This window comes from Pipistrellus kuhlii, unplaced genomic scaffold, assembly GCF_014108245.1.
Source record: "Pipistrellus kuhlii isolate mPipKuh1 unplaced genomic scaffold, mPipKuh1.p scaffold_m20_p_44, whole genome shotgun sequence".
Classification (NCBI taxonomy): Eukaryota; Metazoa; Chordata; class Mammalia; order Chiroptera; family Vespertilionidae; genus Pipistrellus; species Pipistrellus kuhlii.
The window spans coordinates 3,316,129-3,339,938 of record NW_023425545.1 but is presented as its reverse complement, the minus strand read 5'-3'; the positions used below and the strand labels follow the sequence as shown (position 1 = coordinate 3,339,938).

The following is a 23,810-nucleotide window of genomic DNA, read 5'->3' as shown; positions in this document are numbered from 1 at the left end:
CTCACCTACCCTTTGGCCGCAGACCACCGCACGACCGTGTCTTTGTCCTTCAGCCCGACCAGCAGCTGCTCTGGAGAAGACAGGAGGGAAGGTCCGTGAGCACCTGAGTCACTGCCTCCCTCCCAGCTTCTGGCACCCACCCTCCCTTCACCACGCGCGCTCCAGGGGGGAACTACGTTAATTCCCAGGACAAGAATAGGACGTTCCTTCTCTGTTCTAAATCATTTGAAGCCAACCTTTGCCAGGTGCCTCGGAAGCACATTCACCTAAGCGGCTAGGGCAGAAAGCACCAGGAAAGACAGAGTCAACAGGGACCTGAGCCAGGGAGCAAGGCCCTCAGAAAACACACAGGAGCCGCACGGGAACAGGGTCTTGAGGATGGGCCAGACTTTAGGAAGAGCCACACGAAGGCCGGCCAAAGGAAATTGGACGGTGCCAGAGCCCTCACAGTAAGGGCCTTGCAAGCCCAGGGGGTGGAGCCTTGACGGAGGGCCCCGGGAAGGCCTGATGTGGAGAAGGAACAGGAGCCTGTGCAGGCGGACAATTATCTGTGATGGACAGTCTGGGATCTTGTGGGTGTGATCAGAGAGGGATGAGACTCTGCCTTCAGCACAGGGAGCCTGGAGCAGTGAATGCCAGGGTGGGAGCCCACCAGTGGGAGCCAGAGACTGACCAGGAGTTGGCAGAGGCTGGCCCTGTGTGTGGGGCCTGGTCCACGAGGCAGAGTTGGGGAGCAGATTCTGCTCATGACTCTGCCCCGTGTCATGGGGTGCCCCGTGGGGTGAGAGTGGGGCAGGTGGAGAGCTCTGTGAGGTGGGAGTGGGCAGCTGGGGCCAAGGAAGTTGAGCTCAGAGTTCCAGGTGAGGCTGAAAGTTTGAGGCACACAGGGAGTGAGGTGGAAATGAGGGTCAATAGTGGGATTCTCGGGGTCCAGGGCCCCCATAGCCACAGGTATGGATGTTCTCATGGGGATGGGCTGGGCTGCAGGCCACATGCTCAATGGACATGAAGGTGGTCATGTGACAATGGCACAAATGGGAAAGTGGGGGTGCAGCCAACAGACTGACCTCAGAGCCTCCACCAAAGCACTGCATGGAGCAAGTGGCCAGAGCCTCGTCTCCCACCCACCCAGACAGCCGCCCGGACAGCAGGCCACACACCAATCACGCTCTCCACCTCCTCGGGGACGTCATAGCCCTCCTCGCTGTCAGGAGTCTCGACATGTGTCCGGGCCTCCTTCGGGCTCTGGGAGCTGGCCTGCAGGTTAGCAGCCAAGGAACGGCAGCCACGCTGGTACCTGCAGTGACCATAACTGACCTTAGGCCCACTGTCGTAGTGCAGAGCCTAGCAAACAATCTCGACAATGTCAATCGACAACTGAGTGTCACTTGGAATCTGAACCTGTGGAAATTGCAGGTGTTTGTAGGGACACATGGGAAGGAAGAAGATAGTGTTCACTGTCATCAGCCGAGACCACCAGGAAAAGATGACTAACCGTAGCCACAGAATCAGACCCAAACTCCTAGTGACTCAGAGCCCTCAGTGCCAGCTGCCACGTCTGCAGGTGGAAAGGCAGGTAGTGAAGCAGCCAGCGGCACTGGAACCACCCACAGGCCTCATCTTCACTCTGAGCTGGCAGCACCTTGCCACACGCCCCACCTCCCAGCCCTGCCATCACCCTGGCGCTCCAGCTAGTCCACTGCCAGCTCCTACAGATTCTGCCCGCCACCCACAAGCCTCCTCCCCTGCAGCAGAGGCCACCATCTCCCGCCAGCACAGGCTGGTTCAGCTGTATGACTCTGCCCAGCTCTTGACCCTCTTGCTGCCTCAGTTTCCCCACCTATAAAATGCTCGGCACAGAGGGCTACAACAATGACAGATTAAAGGACATGCACCAGACCAGGGCCCTTCCTTCTGAAAGGTGGCAAGCACACAGGACCTGCCTCAAGGGTGGCCGGAACAGGCCTGGAGCATTGAGTGCCCAAGTCAAGTTACAGAACAAGGGCTAGGGGCTGCAGGCTGAGGTCAACTCCAGAACCCAGGACTCCAACACCAGCTCGGACATTCAACTGTGGCCTTGAGTAAGTCTCTTTCTAGATCTCGTTTTTCCAGCTTAGCAGGCAGCTCTTTGGGTGGCCCACTTCCAAACATTCACACAACCCCCTCCCTGGGGTTCAGCCCGACCCAGCGACTGTCTTTTGTGGGGACATGGCTCTGAGATGAGCCATGAAGAGACTCTGGCCTGGGTCCCGCTGACCCTTCAGCTCTAATAGCTGCCTTGAGAGAGGCCCCTGGGAGAAAACTGGGGAGAAGCTCGCCTGCCCGTCTGTACCTGCAAGAAGTCTTGTGAGAGCCTGGACAAGAAGGCCTAGCAAAGCTACACCCTGACTCCTGACCTGCAGAAACGATGGTATTAAAAAGGCATTGTTCTGCCAAAACCGGTTTGGCTCAGTGGATAGAACATCGGTCTGTGGACTGAAGGGTCCCAGGTTCGATTCCGGTCAAGGGCATTTACATTGGTTGCAGGCACATCCCCAGTAGAGGGTCTGCAGGAGGCAGCTGGTGTATGTTTCTCTCTCATCGATGTTTCTAGCTCTCTATCCCTCTCCCTTCCTCTCTGTAAAAAAACAATAAATTTTTTTTAAAGGCACTGTTTTAAGCTACTGAGTCTTAGGTTCTCCGTTACACAGCTGTGATACTGTGATTTATAATAAATATACAGGGTGGAGAAAAGTAGGTTTAGGGCTGTAGGTAAGTGAAACAATTGTCTTTTGTTATGTTAACTTTTGTATTCTTTTCCATATTAACTGTAAACCTATTTTTTATGTTTTTTATTTGAGAAAGATTGATGTAAAAGAGAAATGTCAATCAGCTGCCTCATGCACAAGGCCTATTAGAGACAGAGCCCCCAACTCTGGATGTGCCCTGAACGGGAACTGAACCAGCAACCTTGTGGCGCATGGACATGTGCTCAACCTGCTGGACAACACCAGCCAGGACTGTAAACCTACTTTTGTCCTACCCTGTGTATTGTTTTTTGTCCATCTCTGGATTAAGTGGTCTTTTATTATGTTAATGAGGTGGTTTTTAGAAAGCCCCTAAGGAAAGGGGGCTGGTTGCCAGGAGGGGAAAGGGACTGAGTGCTGAATCAATCACCATTGGCTAATGATCTAGTCAATTATGTCTGTGTAATGGAGCTTCCATAAAAACCCAAAAAGAATGGGGTTTGGAAGGCTTCCGGATTGGTGAACAGAGGTGGTGCTGGGAGGCGACACCTGGTGAGGGCATGGAAGGTCCACCCGTCCCACACCTGCCCTATGCATCTCTTCTCTTGGCTGTCCTTTCAAAATCAGAAACACCCGGGAAGAAAGAAAAGCAGAGGACACTCGATCAGTCAGTCTACTGCACTACCATCACCACCAAAAACACAAAGCATGGGCCCCGCCAAGTGATGGTCAGGCCACACACGGTACGCCTCGGCCTACCAACCTCCACTTTGCCACCCTGGGCTTCAGGAAGGTCAGGCCCAGCCGCTGCACCAGCTTCACCCTGAGCTTCCGGAGCAGGGTCTGGTTGCTGTCAGGGATCCTGCAGCCATCCAGGCACTTGAGAACAGTGGCAGCTGTGAACAACAGCACATGCGACTCAGTTGGTGGAAGGCTTTTACCACCCCACCACCCATGTGCAACATCTGTGTGTGATGTCTGCACACTAAACCACAGATGACCCCACAGAACCCCGATGCAGAGATGGCCTCAGTTCACAACGAACCCCAAGCCCTGTGTCACGAAGACCCCTTCGTCCCACGTCCTTTACCAAGTGCAGCGAGAGTGGACCTGCTCCACTTCCTCCCTGAGAAGCAGCAGATCCAGAGGCTGGGAGAACAGGGCTGCCCCCGAGGGAGGGAGAAGAGGTTCCTCTCCGTAGAGAACAGCCTATGCTACAGGCTACAGAACAGGACGCACACGGCTCTGGGGTGGCTGCTGTTTGCTGTTGTTTATCAGGCATGAGTGGTCACAGCCGCGGGGGTAAGGCTGCCTGCCAGGAGGGGTCTCCACGGACAGGGAAATGCTGCCAGGGCCGGTGGGGGGGATGAGGTGAGCCTCGGGGGAAGCTGAGGCCACTACGGTGAATGGAATGGCATCTTATGTGAGAGACAAGGAGGGCAGGGTTTCAAGACAAGTTGTAACAGCATCCGAGTAGTTTCCTCAAAGGCCCAGCGTGCTGCGAGTAACCGGGTGTAACCGACGAACTGAAAACAGACCTGTGTCCTGTGTATACAGTCCACTGAGGACAACACGGAGAGATGCTGGGCAGTCACTGCCTATTTCTCAGGTGCGATAATGACATCAGGTTATTTCTCTACAGGAGCCCTGTCTCTTAGGGGCACAGACGCAGAGAGAGGCAGCATGGGTGGGTGAGGACAGCAGCAGAGTGCCATGACGGCAGTCTGAGGCCTCAGATAGGAGCAGGGGGTTCACTGTACCATCATTCTCTCTGACTTTATACGTGCTGCCAAGTGTCCAAAATGAAAACTCCTTTTAGAAAATAGACCCTACTAGTCAAATCTGATTCCAAAACACAGAAATCCCTCTGGGTCCAGGTGGCACACCTCTCTGCAGCATTATTTTTATAAGTTGAGGTTCTATATAAAATTAAAAGAATGAGATAAAAGCACAAAAGATGTGGCCATATCTACAGGAAGAACCCAGCTGTGACTGGGACCCCAGGAAGTGAGCCTCGTCACTAGAATCTAGACCCAGCGCCAGGAGCTCTGACCTCCTGGAAAAAGCCCAAAAGTCAGATTACCCCCACCCCCGAGCTCCCCCACACACACACACAAAACAAAACACTACACACTAGGACAGTGTCCTGATACAGCATGTTACAGATTTCTGCACCTGCAAATAACACGTTAAACAGGCACACTCAGCTAACTCCCCTGGCAAACACACCTTCTTAAGAATGAGCCTTACCATAGGGTAAACAGTCATCACGTTTTCCATGCTTAAATATTTGTGCCTAAAAAAAAAAAGAAGTTCTATTAAAATGCTGAGGGTTCATTTACAAATTTAAAACAAACCAAAAAAATCAAAACAATCCTTTGCTCCTTCCAGAATTTCTCTTCTGGACACTCATCACCGAAAAGCAAGAGCAGCTTCCGAAGGAGATGAAAGAGGTCGCAGAGCCGGAGCCTCCAAAAGGCACCGCAAATAAGGGTGCGGTCACGTATGGGGGCTTCATCGGCACACGTGCCACAGGGAAGTTATCAGGAAAGGAAGGCGCCTCGTGAGGCCTCTATGAGCACCTGGGCACATGACGGCACCCGCGGACTAAGCTGCAGGTCCGAGGGTGACACACAAAGGGAGGGCACAGGACTTGTGTCTGACACCTCACCCATCCTCCGCCAGTGAAGACACCCCCGGGTCCAGGCCTACCAGCCTCTCCTCAGAGCCCACACACACAAACAGCGGCTGCTATTTTATACCACAGGCTTGGGGGTGACATAATGAACTCCCTACTTAGGGGCCATGTGAGGGACTGAAATGTCACCCTGCAGGCAAGGGGGCTACTGCCTAATCCTGGACACAGCGAGCCGTTAGATTCTAACTGGACAGACGTCAGTTGACACGCGCGTGGTAAGGAGGGCACACAGAAGGGGATGAAATGAAGATGAGGCATTTCCAGGAAAGCTAATGAGAGGCTTGAAGTAGGACGGAAAGTGTGCAGGGAAGGACGGACAGACGCCCGATGGTTGGGAAAGAACGGACAGCACCAACTCCTGCTAAAGCACCCTCTGGTCTCACTCACTAAGCAAGAATCTGAAATGCTCTGAAATGCAAAATGCTCTCACAGGTGAACATTCTGTCTCTTTTTTTTAAATCCTCGACCGAGGATATGTTTTTATTGATTTTGAGAAAGAGAGGAAGGGCAAGAAAGAAAGGGGGAGGGAGAGAGGGAGAGATGTGAGAAACATTGATTGATCCGTTGCACCTGAACATGCCTGACCAGGAATTGAACCTGCTTTTTTTTTTTTTTTTTTTTTTTTTGATGTACAGAATGACGCTCCAACCAACTGAGCCACCCACCCAGAGCTAAACATTCTTTATTTGTCAAATTCCTGCCAGGAGCAGACCAGGAGGGCAGAAGGGGTGAAAAGGGAGGAAACAAACATCAATTAAGACAAGGACTTTGCTTTTGTTTGTGAGTGTTTTTTCACTTAAAAATGGGGCCATTATCACTACCCTTCACCGAAGCGCTTTCTGAGACTGAGCCGAGCAGCAGGAGGAAGCAGGAGGACAGAAGGCATCAGACTGAGCTGCGTGCGGAAAGCACGCCCGTCAACGAGGCCCGGGCACCGGCCGTGAGAGGAAGCAGCAGCACCACACGCTGAGAAATGCCCACACCGTCTGTTGTGTTTAGAAACCAGCACAGCTCAGGTGCAAACAGCTGAGTTTCCGGGTGATCATTCCAAACAGCCACCCTTTAGATTGCTACCCTCCCGCTTCCCCTCCCCAGGGCATGCTCCCCGGCGGGTGAATCACAGTGTCAGCGGCTCAGGAGCAGGTCCACCCACCCAGCTGCCAAGCAGGAGATGCTGGTCTGAGGTTCCCTGAAGCACCATCAAGTCAAGGCCAAGAAAAGCAGCTCCACCCCAGGCCCAGGGAGAAAGGGCCCCACGCACGTAACTCATGGAGCTGTGAGTTCTCCTGTGAGGTGGTGCACTCTGGACCCCGCTGGTCACCTACTGCCCCGTGCCTGGCCCCTCAGGAGGAACTCAGAGCAGACAGGACAGAGCTCGGGCGCACGGCTGCCTCATCCTGTGCTCCTGGTCTCACCCCAAGTTGAGAGGAGGTACCATGCCCTGTTGTGGCTCATGACACACAAAGAGATAAAACAAACAGGAAGGCTGTCAGCACCCAAAGCAACCAGCTCCAGCTGGACGCCTTCTCAGGCATAGCCCATGGCCCTCACCTGTGGGAAGAGCCCACCCAGGCCTCTCTCCCTGCAAGGCAGAAGCAGGGCTGACCTGAGGCTTCATCCTTGACTCCTTCTCACAGGACCCCATCCCTCCCGCCCGAGGCCCCCTCCAGCTGCTCCAGGTGAGAACCTTCCACTACCCTGACCGCAGCCTGGATCTCTGCTGACTTAAAAAATGAAAGTGAGGGGCATCTCAAAGGGCTCCCTCCTCCAACCCCCTCACCCTCCGCCGTCTCCCCAAGAAATCACAGCAGACTGACACTGGACAGAGCACAGCACCTGGGCAGCCCATGAGCACCAAGCCAGGAAAGGAGGGGAGCTTCACGGCACAGCACAGCCCAGCTCAGCTCAGCCTGGTTTGCTGCAGGGCTGGGGAGGAGAGAGAAGTGACAGAAAGCACACAACTCTGCACACAGGGTTGTGAAGCAGAGGTGCACAGGACCAAGGGGAGAAACAAAAAACTGAGGGGCAAGGGTGAATCAGGGGAGAAACGTCAGCCGCCTATGGACAGGACCTGAGGGACACTTGCATCAGGGAAGGGCGAGGTCAGCAGGAACCATGCCCTTAAAAAGCCAGCCGAAAGCTGGAGGAAGCGGCAAGGCGCCCCGGGGGCTGCAGAGGAGGCCAGGGGCCGGAACAGGGCCACCGGCCATGAGCCTCTGTGTGCTCCCCATGAGGGAGGCCCTCACCCTCCACGCCTGGGCCCGGCCAGGCTGCCAGGGAGCAGACACCTGTCCGGCAGGGCCTGTAGCCTCAGCACACAGCAGGTGCACAGCCAGCCTGCCAGTGAAGTAAAGGCGTGCCCACAGCACACAGGTTTCAACAGGACTCGGCACCCCGTGCTGCCTGCTCCACGGAGAATGCCGAGTTACATAAACTTAAAATAGTGTCAGAGGCGGCTGCTCTGCATCTTTCATCCCCCGAGGAAACTGAGGACACCTCCTCCCCCACCCCAGTTCTATATTTGCCAATTCTAATGGTTCTCTTCAAATGGTTCTCAGCACATTCTCCTTCACCCCCGGGAAGCCTGCCCCAGGCTAGTGTTGTGACTAAGAAGCCCAATTTGGACAATTTGTCCTCTGGCCAAACTGAACCTTAAAGGAAACCACTGGGTGCTATTCTCCAAGGAAGCTAAAAGAAAAGAAATCAAAGCAGCCATGAGAACTGTTTTGGATAATCAAGTGGCTTCTTTTTATCTTCAAAGAGTCGACATACAGTAATTAGCCTTCACACCACCCTCTGAGCTAAGAGGTTTGTTATTTCCCTTCTACAGGTGGGTGTGGAGCAAGGCCCTCACCTCTGCCTGGGGTCACTGGTGTTGCTACAGAGTCTCCAGGCTCCAGACTGGCCCACTTACATCAGCCTCCTTGGGGCAGCCAAGTGCCCAGGGCAGCCAAGTGCTCGGCTGGAGCTGGGAGGTCCAGGCTCTGGGCAGCTGCTCCCACCTGGGCAGGGGCTGTGGCACGGTCCCTCACAGGCTTTATACGTGGTTGTCTGCTACTGTCTCCCCTCTAACAAGAGGTAGCCCCTTGTGAAGGGGAGATGCCACCCTAACAGCTGGTGAACAGGAGAGCCGTGCACCCCAGAGGGCGGCAGCAGCACTTCACCTGGGAAGACCCTGGCTCCGGCAGGAGGCGTTCCCACCCCTCCCAGCCCTTGCAGGAGGCAGACAGAATCTCCCATCACCGTGCAAGCCATCTGAGATGGCAGCACCTCCACCAAGTGAGCCACAGCAGAGCCAAGTGACAGCCATTCTCCATTTTAACTTTTGTTCTCCTCCCCTGAATTTCCTCAGCTAGCATTAATCCTAACGTTTTGGGCAGGACTAAACCGAAGGTGCTTTAAAAGCTGGAGCAAAGAGCCTTGCAGTGCAATCAGGTTGCCAAACACTTGTCTCCTTCCCACAGGAGTTAAAAATCATCGCTGCAAGAGGCATGTGCTTCAAGGGAAATACAAGTTAACTCCTAGTTTCGATGGTACTTGTTACGAGTTCACCTGTTTCGCCTAACCCACATAATGAACAGGTGGATAAAAACGAAGCCAAGTGCATCAAAGGCAGCAGCTGAAATCCCGAAGCACAACACGCCTGCAAGTCTCAGCATGCCCAGCAGACACCCGGCCTCTGCGGTGCAGGTCTGACGAGCTCATGGCGAAACCGCTCACTCGCCCAGGAGAGCTCTGCGCTCGGCTTGGCTTCCTCATGCCCAGGTGGCAGCAGCAGCAATTAGGCCAAACTGCTCCTTCAATTAAAGAAAAGGCACAGGACACAGCCCCAGAAAGACCCCAGACTTCCCAAAAGGGATGCGCTGCCCTGCGGCCACTGCTCCCGGCAGTTTCATGCGTTCACTTCCCAGGAACTCCACGCTGCGTCAGGCAGTTGCTCACTCTCTCTGGCAGCTCGTCTCTCGGATTGCTGAGGTGCGGCCCACACACCACCCAGTGCCCTGCCTGGGAGGGGCACCCTTCCTCATCCTTTGCCCACACAGGGGTGGGGGCAGAAGGCTGAGCTTCTCTAAGCCTTGAGGAAGTCCTTCTATTCCTCTGGGAGAGGGAACAGAGGACTTCCCTGCACCTAAGGATGGAGCTCCGAGGCAGCCAAAGAAAGCGCACCCCTCCCCCACCCCGGCTGGGGGGCCACAGGAGAGAATGCCAGCCCCGCCCACGGCTGGAAGCAGGCGTGGTATTGCTGTTTAATGCCCAGGCCTGCCACTTGGGAATAAAAAAACGAACAGAAAATGTGGGAACACTCTTGAGATAGAGCAACAAGATGATCAACAAAAATGTGAGAAAAAAGAAACCTGTGGACAGAGGGGCCCCAGGACCTTCTCAAGCCAAGGAATATGCTTCAAGGGAAACAAAACTCAACTCCGAGTTTTCACAGCACTTGTTACAAGTTCACCTGTTCCCCCTAACCCACACTAATGATCAGGTGACACGGAAGCCATTGGGGGCATTCTCACGGGCACTGAGCACACAGGTCCCCCACCCTACCCCCACGGCCTGGCACAGGGACCCTGCCTCCCTGCCTGCAGGTGCCTAGGGCGATGCCACACTCGGGCAGTCTCCCGGGCAGGCCACAGTGGATGGACTGACAGGCCCCAGCTACTCTTTGTCAGACCTGCCATGGTTTTCCATGACCTAACACTTTTTAATGTGACTCATGCAAAAAATTAGGGCTCCACTTAGACCAAAACCTTCAAATAAACCCTCTCAACCCCATCCACCCTCCTTTACCAGAATTACCTCCAGCATAAATGCATTGCCTCAGGATCCACGCCACAATGGCCCAGTGGGCACACGCCATGACCTGCACCACCCCCTCCCTGCACTCCACACTGGGCAGCCTCCCAGGAGAGCCTCCCCCTGGCCAACTTCCATTACAGCAATTAAACCGAAAATCCCAGTAAAATCCTAACCACCGCCACCACCCCCTCCCCCGCCACGCCGCTGGAATGAGAGTCCCTGAGGGCACAGGCAGTGTATCTACCCAAGCAGAATACCCCGTGCTCATCAATACAACAGATGTGCAGACAAAATTTTAAAGACCTCATAAACAAAAACACTTAATTACACTGTTTTTAGAAAACTATTGTTACCTACCCAAGAAAACTGAATATACACGCTCAAACTCAAGTTCAGATTGGCATTAGCCACAACCACAAGAGCTAAGCCCCGGAAGTGGACTATCTTCCAGGCTTGAGAAGGAAGGAAGCTGAAGGCACCATGTGGGTGAGCCTGACAGCATCACAGCCCACTAACTGAGAGGAGCCAGACCCTGAGGCCAAGGACGCAGTGTAGGCTTCCATCTGTGAGGCGCCCAGAATACAGGAGCCCACAGGGGGCTGCAGCAAGGGTGGGGGAGACTGTTGATGGGTGTGGAGTTTCCTTACGGGGTGATGAGAATATTCTGGAATTAGATGTATGGTTCAGTGGATCTGCCACCACACAACAGTTTTTTTTAAAGTTGAAATAGAGCATACATCTATTCATAGAATAGAAAAAAAGTATAAAAAACACATTACTTCAACAGGAAGTCTGGAAATGTTTTATTTTTTCCAGATTTTTTTTTTCTCACTAATTTCGGAGAGGAAGGGAAAGGGAGAGAGAGGTAGAAATATCAATGATGAGAGAGAATCATGGATCGGCTGCCTCCTGCATGTCCCACACTTAGGACCGAGCCCACAATCCGGGTACGTGCCCTGACCGGGAATCGAACCATGACCTTCTGGGTCATAGATCAGAGCTCAACCACTGAGCCACGCATTTTCTTTTTAAATGTCTCAAATATTCTCATCATTTGAATGGCAATCCCTCCTGAAGACAATGGTAACCTGAAAGAAACAGGTGCCGAGAACATTTCTGAGAGACCAAGCAGTCACCTCCCTCGGTGTCCAAAGCATTGGGGAGAAAGGGCTTTCCTTGCGAGGGGCCCCTGGCAGGCCAGTCATCACCAGCTTACCTCCCACATCCCGTGCCCACTGCCTGGGTAATTACACCATCGCCCCACTTTCCACCAGGCCTCCTGGCCTCCTACACCTCATCAGAACCTGCAGCAGCCAATGACAGCCGACAACACCCAAGAACATGACATCACACTGAGTCACGGGTCCAAACACCTCCACTTAAACAGTCCAAAGTGTCCTGTTCTCCTGAAAGTGGGCCGTCAGCTCTACAGCCGAGGGCAGGACCCACATCACCCCCACACCACCCACTGCAATCACAGAGCAGGAGGTGGAGCACCACAGCTGCAGGAGGGGAGCCAGTGCGAGAGCTTCACGCATGGGCAGCCCCTCTTCTAAGGAACCTTCCTCATTAGTTAAAAGCAGGACAGCCAGCAAAGGGTAGATGTCAGCTCTGTATTTAACCCAGTTGTTACAAACACCCTCACCTGAGTATCTGCATAAAGTCAAGTTTTAAATCACCTGCCTGATTTCATTAGAGGCGTGCCAATAATGATACTCCCTTTCAGCAGGAAACCCCAGGACACGCCTGTCAGCCCGCCCCTGGGTCTGCTCGCCCAGCTCCTTGGGCACCACTGCCCCCTGGCGGCAACTCGCAGGCCGGCGCAGGCCATCTCCACTGGAGCAGAAAGCCCTCGCTGACAAGCCACAGCCAGCCCTGGGCAGGCCGAAGGTCCAGTCCAAAGCAGCGAAAAAGGCACTTGGTTCACTGTCCTGTCAGGGCTGAATACCTTCCTGTGTTCCAAGCACTTCAGAACAGTCAGGTCAACAGGATTTGACCACTAAAGAGGCCCCTCACCCCGGGCGGGTTTACCAGGGCCTGCAGCATCCCGTCCATGGTGATGACGCCCTCGATGGTCTGGAAGGAGGAACGGGCCAAAGTGCACAGGCTCCAGTCCAGGAAATCCGCCATCTTCTGTTTGACATCGGGCCGTGTGATAAACCTGCCAGAAGGGAACACAGGCAGGTCGCAGCTCAGCCCAGGCCCAGCCTAGGAGAACTCACCAACACCCCAATCTAGGAAACGCAGACACTGCCCAGTCTGAGGTCCCCACCAAGACCCCTCTGAAGTCACTCGCAGTCCTCCACCCCATCTCCTCCCCACAGGGCCTCAACTAATCCCAAGGCCCCAGTCGCCACAAGACGACCTTTACCTATCGCCATGGCTGCGCTGAGCCCCACCAATGTCCGCTCCTCAGCTCCCCCTCCTCCCCGGAATGCCATGCCCCCACAAGCAAGGCCTGGCCCAGCAGCAGAGCCCAGGTCGCTCTCCCTGCATCTGCCATGGGTCTCCCTTCCCCATCACAGAGCTCCAGCTGATGTCCACGGCCCCACATCCCTGGCATCTGCTCAGCTCTCCACCCTCAGAACGCAGATGGCTGTGCTGGCTCTCCCCCACCCTCTCACACACCTGGGCTGAGCTGGCAGCCACCCTCCAGCTCCCACACCAAAGTCCAAGAACTCCATTCCTCCCACCCCGTCCACACGCCAATCCCCCAGCTCTCTGACTCTGGCTCAGGCTGAGCCCCTGCCTCCGAGAGGAGCTTACAGTCGGGGGCAGAAACATAGGAAACAAGCAAATAACATGAAGAAAGCAGCTGGGTAAGGGGAGGATGGGAGACAGTGCAGCCTCCAAGAAGCACAAGGACATGTGACCAGAGAACGTCAGAAGGAGGCCACTGTAAGGACCTCACACTCCCCTCAGCAGCCCCACGGAACACACTGAAGGATGGCGGACCCTAGCGACGTGGAAGCACATGCTCGGGGTTCAGGCTTGATACCTGGTAGGGGGCTTGCAGGAGGCAGCCAATCAAGTTTGCCTTCTCACATCGGTGTTTCTCCCTTCCCCTCCTCTCTCTAAAATTCAATGAACTATTTTTAAAAAGGAGTATGTTTACAGGAGAGGTCCCAAAAACACAGATAAACAAAAATGGAAACGATATCTACCTCACAGATAAAAACACATATTTATAGGAACAGGATTCTTCTGTACAAAGATCTTTGAATCCTCCACTTCCTTCCCTTTTAGAAGTGATATCACAGCCCCACCTGCTCAGCCTACAGTGCGGGCATCTTAGAAATAAGCCCCAGAAGAACAACTAGAACAATTATCAGCAAAACCTTAACTACAGAACTAGACATATCAGAGGAACAAAGGATGCCTCAGGCAGAGCACCACGTACTGATAACTCAGTAACCTGGTCTAAGAGGGCAGCAGAGGTAAGGTGACAAATCCTATTCTGTGTAAGAACTTATGGGGTTTGTTTGTTTGTTTGTTTGTTTTTCACATCTGAGCATTTCACTGGACATAGCTCTGGTTCCATAGAAAAAATCTCAGAGCACACAGTAACCCCACAGCAACCTCTAAAGATTATTAAAGCTGAGAGACAGGAGGGCTGCTCCAGATGTGCAAACAGGTCAAATCTTTATAAACAAGCATCCAGTGAAAACGACAACTCAAATCCATCCCTATACACAGAGCACTCTGCAGCACGGAAATGGGTGGGGGTGGCCAGAAGTCACCTCCTCACTGGTCCGGGGACCTGGAGTGAGGAAGGTGGTTTTTACGGCATATTCTGTAGCTGGTGGGCTTAGAGAGGAGCTACTGTTTTGTTTTGTTTTTAATATATTTTATTGATTTTTTACAGAGAGGAAGGGAGAAAGAGAGAGTTAGAAACATCGATGAGAGAGAGTCATCGATCAGCTGCCTCTTGCACATCTCCTACTGGTGATGAGCCCGCAACCAAGGTACATGCCCTTGACCGGAATCCAACCTGGGACCTTTTAGTCCGCAGGCCAACACTCTATCCACTGAGCCAAACCGGTTTCGGCGAGATGAGCTACTTTGTGGAGAGGGTGAGACCCAGCACCTCTGCAAAAATGAGGATCAAGATCATGTCCACAAATAGTTGGGGCTGCTGGGCAGTGCCCCACATGCCGGTGTCCCCCACAATGGCAATGGCAAAGCCCACTCAGGCCCACTCAGGCCAGCGCCCAGTTGGAGGAAACTCCTATAGAGACTGATGCCTTCATTTAGGGAGTAGGCAATAAGGACTGCCACCAACAAGCCATAGATGGCAATGATGCCAGCCATGACCACAGGGATGATGGACTTCATGATCAGCTCTGGTCGCATGACGGACAGGGCGGCAATGCCAGTGCCACTCCTGGCGGTACTATAGGCAGCACCCAAGGTGCTAAAGACCACAGCGGCTAAGGCACCATGACCGCAAAAAAGGAGGCATACTCGGGGCCAACGCTCTTGACCTCAGATATGTCTGTGAGTGGGGCAGGGGCAAGCTCAGCGGGCCAAAGGTGGGCAAGAACCAGATGGGCGAGGCGGGCAGGCAGCTGGCAGCAAGCACAAGGTGAGCAATCAGACAGCAGCTAAGGCTCAAACTTACTGTGTGTTTTTAAAGAAATTTATGGAAAGGTGAAATATTCACAAAACAGTGCTAGAACAACTAAGTTACCCATCAGGGGAAAGATCTATTGTATAACCACATGGGTTAGTAATTGTACATTAAACAACAAAAAAGTAGAAAAATGTAAATGACGACTTATAAAATCTGTTAAAACTTCAAGCTTAAAAGTAAAAATAACTAAAAGAAGGGAAAAATCACTGTTTTGATTTTCTTATGTTTTTATTGTATGTGTTTTTAAGAGAGAGGGAGAGAGAGAGAGAAACACTGATGTGAGAGCAGAACATCAATTGGCTGTCTCCTACAATCACCCCAACAAGATCGAACCTGCAACCCAGGCATGTGCCCTGACTGGGAATTGAACCAGTGACCCATCAGTACACGGGATGCGCTCAACCAACTGAATCACCAGCCAGGGCACCATTTTGATATTAAAAGTAAAACTTGAGTCCAAAGGAGAAAGTAAAAGGCCACCAACCACCTAGGGGAAAGAGCCCACCCCACACCTGTAGGAAGCTCAAGCTCGTGGAGAAGAAAATGCACCGGGAAACCCACAGATATTAGAAGCCAGGTCACAACGCGGGTCGGTAAAGCCTAAGACAAGAAGCAAGTGTTGAACCTCACCAGCTCTCAGTACCTGACAACAGGGGACAGAACGGAACCATTTAACCAATGGTGACGTGAGTGAGGTAACAGCAGGATGCTTACTCAATGAGACTGCATGCATGGGCGATGCTATAGCAGTGCAGACAAAGAAATCAACACAGGTACTGTGCATCAGAATTACAAATGTGTGTGGAGTTTTCCTAATTGTCTATGTTCCAAAATTTCCAACTTGCCTACACACAGCTCAGATTGCTTTTATAATTAAACAAAAACATCTGCTTTTAAAATTGATGTAATCAATAGGAATAGTCATGTGTTTCCACTGACAAGTGTCTATAAAAGAACACTCAAATCTAAATGTCTTGGCATCCATAGAACATCAAGTTACATAAAACAGCCAACGTTTCAGATTGAGTTAGTAAAGAGAAACGGGGAAGTTCAGAACTACAGTAGTGAAGGGACATCATCTGACCTCATTAGACAGGCAGCTCCCTCTGCAAAATACCAGAAAATAAGCAGGCAGCGGAGAAAAGCCAGAAGCAACCCATCCTGCACACACACAAGACAAAAATATGTGAGTCAGAATCTGCCTGGAGCCTGAGGCATGCGTGCTATGATGTGAGTTAACCTAGAGCAGCTTGAAGCCCTCATCCAATGCCCACTCCCGCCCTTTCCAGGAAGCTTGAGAGCAGAGCTGCACTGCAGTCTGGCAAACTGGCTGGAGCATTTCAATGCCCTGAAACCTGACCACAGGAACACTTGCTCCTGTTGACCACCAGATGGCGAGGGAGAGTCCCATCATACTGGGCCCACTGCATGGGTCGGCTTCCCCAGCTCATCAGACAGAGCCATCCCATCTGCTGAGGCCTGGCCCATTGTTTAGTTAACCTAGGTGATTGGGGATTTTTATCCCAAGCCACAGTGACCCAATCACAGCTCATGATCTGCAGTGAACTGCTTTCTAAGTGACTTTCAAACTGCCACCACCCCAAAGGTGAGCTCATGCCCAAGTACAACTGCTATACCTATTCTAAATCTGCCCTCTGCTCAGTTGATGGGGCTATCAGGTGGCCTCCTTGAACCCATAACCCAGTCTCAGGACTTCTGTAAGCCACTAACCCATAGTTGGGTGACCGGCTCATCCTGACCCAGGATCTGATAACCTGTGAACCCCAGCCCACTATCAGGTGACTGATGACACCCTAGCTCATAACAGGTGATCTGTGAGACCCTAACCCAGCATCAGATGACCTGTGTGAGTCCCTAACTGGCACTGTCAGTGGTCATGAGGTTCACAAATCTCCCACACCCAAACAGAGCTGGTGCTTCCTCAAAGAGACATAACTAGGGAAGAGAAAACACCTCCCCAGACCCGTCAATGCAGGGGACAACACAGACACACAGGTAACACAGTATCCTATCCTATATAAGGATAAAAGGCTAATATACAAATTGTCCCCTTGGGAGTTTGACTGGCAGACTGGGAGTTTTATCACTTGCTATGACATATGCTGACACGGAACATGGTGGGCGACCAGCAGCAGAGGCAGGGGCTGAGGGAGCAAAGGAAGGAAGAGGTGGGGAGCCGGGTGGCGGTGTGAGGGCGGCAATGGAAGGAGGAAGTGGGGAGGTGGGGAACCTGATTGGCCCTGATCGCTAGGCCAGGCCTGTGCACGAATTTCGTGCAGCAGGCCTCTTGGGTAAGATAAACCCCTCAGAAGGCAACAATCACACAGCAACCCACAGGGCCGCAGGAAGGCAATCGGGCACTTACTTGGACACAAGGACGGCAGCCGCATCTCGCGCCTTGTCACTGACCACCAAGTAGGACTACAAGAAAGCATAAAAGAGAGGTGCCGTTACACACAGAATACCTCTCAGAGGCTGCTTCCCGAGAGCCCAATGCATGAAGCTCACAGACAGAGGCCGAATGCCAAAGCTGCACAAACCTCTCTGAACGTCAACTAAAGCTGCAGCTGCTAAGTGCTGTGCTCACCTCAGGCGAGCGCCAAACCACACAAGGCCTGTGTCAGAGCCCTAGAAAGACATTTGCAAAACTAGCAGGAAAATGCACGTGTGCTACCCTGTAACAATCAGTGTCCACAGGGCACATTTGGGACCCAAGAGCATTTAGTATCAGGACAGTTAGGAGGCCTCACGCAAACAGAGGGCCCCTGGGTTTATTTTTTTATTTTTTTTTATTTTTTATTTTTTATTTTTTGGCCCCTGGGTTTAATTCAAACGACTAGGAGGCCCGCCTTCGAGGTTTCCAATTCTCATCTCAACTAACTTTTTTCCAAATAACTCTCTTAGAAGAGCTTTTCTCTGGAGCAGGCCTTCTGGAGAACCGCACACAGTGCAAACGGTTACAAATGAGCCGCCCTTCACCCGGCAATCCCGCCCCGCACACAGCACACAGGGACCCACGGTGCTCACCGCCACCTGCTGTGACAGAGCACAGCGAGAACCAGTGTCCTCTGTGAGAGAATATGTTAGCACTGGGTACGATGGAGTGCCTTTTTCCTTAAAGATTACGAGGCGACATCTGACACAGGACATCAGGATGTGCTGCCAAGGCCCTGCCCCACAGGCAGAGAGGAGCACCGTAAAAAGCACAGGCTCCAGAGCCAAGCTGCCGGGGCCAAAGGTGGGTCCCGTCATGAGGAAATGAACCAGCTAAGCTACTTACCCTGTGCCTGTTGTCTCCTCAGCAAAATGATTAACACAGTGTACTGACTCATTACGAAGGATTAAATGAGTTAATATAAGAAAAGCCATCAGCCCAGATTCTGCACACAATGGCGCTCAATGAATGCTTGATAGGAAAATAAGGCCGGCAGCCTGCAAGGTGGCCCCTGGTCCTGCCTGCGGGCACTGGCACCCTGTGCAATCCCTCCCAATGGGTTAAACGCACTATTTGCTTCAAACCAAGAGAATGTGTGGGGAGAGGTAGAGGTGGATGTCACCCCTGACAGTAACACGTCACTGTGACTGCATCTTGCCAGCAGAGCCTGGCCTTGCAGACTCTGACAGAATCAGCTGTCCTTTGGGGAGCCATGCGTATGGAAGAGTCAACAAAGAATGAAGACCCCTGGTTCACCAGCCTGAGGGTCTGATTTCTGCCACCAACCAGGAGAGCTCAGAAGCATACCCTGCCCCAGGTGCCTGACTGCAACCTGGGGAGACCTCCGAGTACAAGGCGGAGCAGCCAAGCCCAGAGTCCCGATCCACTGAGTCTGAGATGACTCCCGTGTTCAACTACTCGAGTTCAGGGTAAGCCTTTAAGCAGCAGTAGACAAATACATAATAATCAATATGCACAGCCAAAACCGGTTTGGCTCAGTGGACAGAGCGTCGGCCTGCAGACTGAAGGTCCCAGGTTCGACTCCGGTCAAGGCCTGTACCTTGGTTGCAGGCACATCCCCAGTAGGGGGTGTGCAAGAGGCAGCTGATGGATGTTTCTAGCTTTCTATCCCTCTCTCTTCCTCTCTGTAAAAACTCAATAAAATATATTTTTTTAAAATCAATTTGCAGGAGGATCCAAGATGGCTGCGCCCAGGTGAACACCTAGCCGCAGCCGCACACAACAATTTCAATAAAATACAACTAAAATATAAAACGGACATTGCCCAGAACTACAGGAAGGTTGACTGACTGGAAATTCTACAGTGAGAAGCAAGGAGAAAACCAGAAGGAGGCGCGGAGGAGCTGGAAAAGCCCAAGGTACGGAGACGCGGCGCGCGGAGAGGACGGAGCCGGAGAGGAGGGAGGCCGAGTGCCTGGCGGGCGTTCCCTAGCGGAAAGGAGAGAAAAGCTCCGACTGTGCTGGGCCCCCAACTGCTCTGAACCCCGGTTCTGGGCCAGACCCCGGGGACTCAGGCTCAGCCATAGGGAGCCGGGCTGTAAGGCGGAACCCCGGGGAGAGGCGAAAGGAGGTCCCGGAGGCGCGCACATTGCGCGCAGAGAAGGGACGGTCTGCTGTGCCGCGGGATTGCCCTGACGGGAAGGAGACTGGGGCTCCAGACTGCTCTGAACGCCACCTCCAACTCCACTTCCAACTGAACTGAACCCCAATACCGGGCTCATTGTGGGAGAGCATAGACTGTTTGGCAGCAGGCGAAAATCGAGGGCACCTTTCTCTCAGAGGCGCTGGCAGCAGCGAGCACTGAAGGACCCGCATAGGGCGGGGCTGACAGAAGCCAAAGCTGCAGGCTCCACCCTGAAACCCCGTCCCATCTGTAACTGCGAAATGCGACAACAAAATAGATCACAAACGAAAGAAATGGAGGACAAAAAGCGTCTGGATATAGAGTTCAAATCTACGCTTATAAGTTTTTTCAAGAATTTCTTAGAAAAGATGGATAAGGGCTACGAGGATATGAAAAGAGATCAACTAGAATTAATAAGGAGTCAACAAGAAATGATAAGGGATCAACAAGAAATAAAGAATACATTGTCTGAAATAAAAAATATTTTACTGAGTCCTAAAAACAGAAGGGAAGATCGCAAGAATCAAGTCAAAGATTTGGAACATAAAGAGCCAGAAGACACTCCTCCACAGAAGCTAGAAGGCAAGAGAATCCAGAAAATTGAAGATAATGTAAGAAACCTCTGGGACAACTTCAAGCGAACCAACATCAGAATTATGGGGGTCCCAGAAGATGAGAGAGAGCAAGATATGGAAAACATACTGAAAGAAATAGTGACAGAAAACTTCCCCTACCTGGTGAAAGAATTAGACTTACAAGTCCAGGAAGCGCACAGAACTCCAAACAAAAGGAATCCAAAGAGGACCACACCGAGACACATCATTATTAAAATTCCAAGAGCAAAAGACAAAGAGAGAATATTAAAAGAAGCAAGAGCAAAGAAGGTAGTAACCTACAAAGGAGCACCTATACGATTGTCAGCTGACTTCTCAACAGAAACCATGCAGGCCAGAAGGGAATGGCAAGAAATATTCAAGGTGATGAATAGCAAGAACCTACAGCCAAAAATAATCTACCCAGCAAAGCTATCACTCAGAATCGAAGGCCAGATAAAGAGCTTCACTAATAAAAAAAAGCTAAAGGAGTTCATCACCACCAAACCAGAATTATATGAATTGCTGAAGGGGGTTCTTTCAGAAGAGAAAGTAAACAAAGATAAAAATTATGAACAACAAATACATAACTATCAACAAGTGAATCTAAAAACCAAGGAAATTAAAAAAATCTGATGAACAATATTAACTGTTGAATATAATAGAATCAGAGGTATGGAAGGGGAGTGAACTGACGATTCTTGGGGTAAAGGGGAGAGGGGGGCGTGGGAAGAGACTGAACATAAACTGTGTACCTATGGATGAGGACAATGGGGAGAGGGGAAAGGGCAGAGGGTGGGATGGGAACCTGGTGGAGGAGAGCAATGGTGGGTGGGGGGAAAGGAACATTTGTAATAATATGAACAATAAAAACTTATTAAATAAAAAAAAAATAAAAAAAAATCAATTTGCATAATATTTACATCAGATGTTTGAAGACTATATAAAAGTGTTATCTCCTGGCACTAGAATTTGAGAGATTTTATTATCTTTGATGCTTCTCTATTTTCTAGTTTTTCTAAAATGTATTATCAATATGACATTAAGATTTATATTTAAATAGACCTTTATTTTATCTTACCAATGCCACTTGAGACCTTTTATATGTCATTATTATGGTTAGAGTATTTGCAATATCTACAAAGAAATGAAATTTGCTAAAATAAATCATTCTGATCCCTATGTGAATTACCAGTTTTCAAATAAGTGATGAAATTTTACCTCTGAAAAATAGTAACAGCAACTGCAGAAATATTGAAGTGTCAAGAGCATACCTAAAGAAACACTAATATCAAGACAGCATGAGCACAAAAGAGCACTAACTTTTGGTAATTACTAGTACAACAGACTCACCTGTGCTATTTGGAGGATATGGTCGGTTATGGACATTCGCGTTTGCCCTGGTTGGGTGTGAAGGTTCCCATCGAGGCGTGTAAAATCGAAAGGGATCAGGCAGGTCATGGAGAGCCACAGTAGAAGCATGTAGCGGGTCTCCCAAGTCTAAGGAGTTAAACCAAAATAACACGATTCCTGTATAAAGGAGGGAGGTAACCCATATGCCCCGATCACAAACCTGGTACCCTCCCTGTCCACTCAATGCCCACTGCAGGCCCCTCGAACGCCACTGACCTGAGCCTGGGGTCCAGACCATCGCTAGCTTCTCCTCTGACTTCCCTATACCCCACCATACTACCCACACCCTCGTCATGCAAACTTGGCTACCACAGCAGAACAAAGAAACAGCAAAGTGGACAAAGGAAAATCATAACACATCAGTACGACAGCTTTTCTTCACTGGTGCTCTTCAGCATGCAATCAGCCTTTTGAGAAAGTAGAAAGCACACAAAAACAGAAGACAAGAAAAAAAATCTCAACTTCCAATCAAAGACAAGTGTCGAGAATTTCAGCCGTCACTGAAGCAAGACTCCAATTTGGCCCTGCAATCACCTTCTCTGGGAGAAGCAGAGGAGCGCTAACGGATTTGGCTCAGTGGGTAGAGCTGCTCTCCTCAGAAAGGCTGGTGTCCAGGGCAGCCACCGTGCCCATCAGGGAGCCACTGTTCCCTCACTGACAAGGGGGCCCACTGTGCCTAGACTGGCTGCACAAACCATGAGGCTTATGAACACCTGCTTTCCTCCGGGAGCCTGAGATGCAGGACACGCTCAGCAGAGTGCCTACAAGACCAGCCCCACAGAAACCATGGTTCTGTCTCCACGAACTTCTGTGGGGACTCTTCACACAGACGGTCACCACTCCGTGCTGGGGAATGGCAGGTGTTCTGGGGACCCATGCGGGGAGGACTGACATCCACTGAGCATAATACTTCCCACATAGGCTATTTCAAGTTAAAGAAAAGTGGATGTTAACAGGGTTATCACCACACTGTGTAAGCGTATTTTCTTTATAAAAGGCATTATTAAAGAAAGAAAAAAAAGATAACTTAAAGAAACATAAAAAAAGAGAAAGCCAAAGGAATATAAGAGTGACACTAAACAGCATAGTAAGGTGAGACGTAATAAGACAGGCAGATGACGGTGCAGAGGGGGAAAGGGGGCACCGATAAGGGGAGAAAGGAGAGGAGAGAACAAGAGGAGGCGGCAAGGAATACTCACTTCATGGTCCTTCGGGTTCTGATTTGTAAACATGTCTAAAACAGGCTGCACATCAGCTACTTCATGAGGAAATAAACGAAGAAATGTCTTATATCCTCGAACCTACCCAATTAAAAAAAAGGCATTGATTATATAATTAAGAAAATAAAGAAAAAATATATTTTTCCTCATCAAAAATTACCACCAAGTCCTGGCTGGTGTAGGTAGCTCAGCTGATTAGAGCCAAGTTGCAGGTTGGATCCCCAGGCAGGGCACATACTAACTAGTACAAGAATCAGCCAATGATTGCAAAAGTAAGTACACAACACATCGATGTTTCTCTCTTTCCCCTCGCACCTTCCTCTCTCTCTAAAATCAATAAATAAAGTAGCCCAACCAATGTGACCCAAGAATCAAGAGGTGATGGGTTCAATTCCTGGTCAGGGCAAATGCCCAGGTTATGAGCTCGATCCCCAGTGTGGGATGTGCAAGAGACAGCCAATCAATGATTCTCATTATTGATGTTTCTATCTCTCTCTCCCTCTCCTTTCCTCTCTGAAATCAATAAAAATATATTTAAAAACAAATAAAATTTAAAAAATAAAACGAATCAATAAAGTGAAAAATCACCACCTGTGCCACCCAACGATCAAAGTTACATTACATTACAGTGACACGACTCATCGAGCTGGAGATGCTGCGCCCTCACTGGCCACGTGCCCGTCCATCATTCAGCAGGCATCCCTGCAACGTGCAGACCAGCGAACCACAAGCCCCACCCTGAGAGGCTCTGATCACTCCCACGGCGAAAATGCAAACAGTAAATGCTGGCCAGCACACAGACATCACCTGGGGCTTATTGGGATGCAGACTATCAGGCCCCACCCGAGGCAAACTTAGGAAGAGCCTTCATTACAACAAGGTCCCCAGGAAACGCGCCTGTGCATCAAAGTTTGAGAAGTGCTTTTGTTTCCAAGTTTGTTTGCTTTTTCCTTGTAAAAAAACTTTTCTGAATCAGTCATCTCCTCTCTCTATTTCTAGTTAGGTGGTACTTGATCTACTCAAATGCAAATGATAAATACTTTGGATATTGTTGCAGCCAAAAGCACCCCTGGATCACTAAATATGGGACCCCAAAAATACGGTGAAATGAGAAAATAGCCCTTGC

At 51.0% G+C, this 23,810-nt stretch overlaps 1 protein-coding gene across 5 annotated transcripts in view; it reads right to left on the bottom strand.

The window, feature by feature from the left end:
- TBCD (tubulin folding cofactor D) overlaps positions 1-23,810 on the bottom strand; it is a 97,422-nt gene that overhangs the window by 70,240 nt on the left and 3,372 nt on the right. For all 5 annotated transcript variants that reach the window (XR_006739905.1, XM_045572244.1, XM_045572245.1 and 2 more), the window contains exons 4-11: positions 22,664-22,765; positions 21,405-21,551; positions 17,244-17,299; positions 12,256-12,385; positions 4,977-5,022; positions 3,490-3,622; positions 1,161-1,297; positions 10-70 (exon numbers count right to left, since the gene is read on the bottom strand). Coding sequence is in view for 4 of the 5 variants with exons in the window: in XM_045572244.1 (XP_045428200.1) it covers positions 10-70; positions 1,161-1,297; positions 3,490-3,622; positions 4,977-5,022; positions 12,256-12,385; positions 17,244-17,299; positions 21,405-21,551; positions 22,664-22,765 (812 nt within the window). In the remaining variant the exon portion in view is untranslated. The remainder of the gene's footprint in view (positions 1-9; positions 71-1,160; positions 1,298-3,489; positions 3,623-4,976; positions 5,023-12,255; positions 12,386-17,243; positions 17,300-21,404; positions 21,552-22,663; positions 22,766-23,810) is intronic.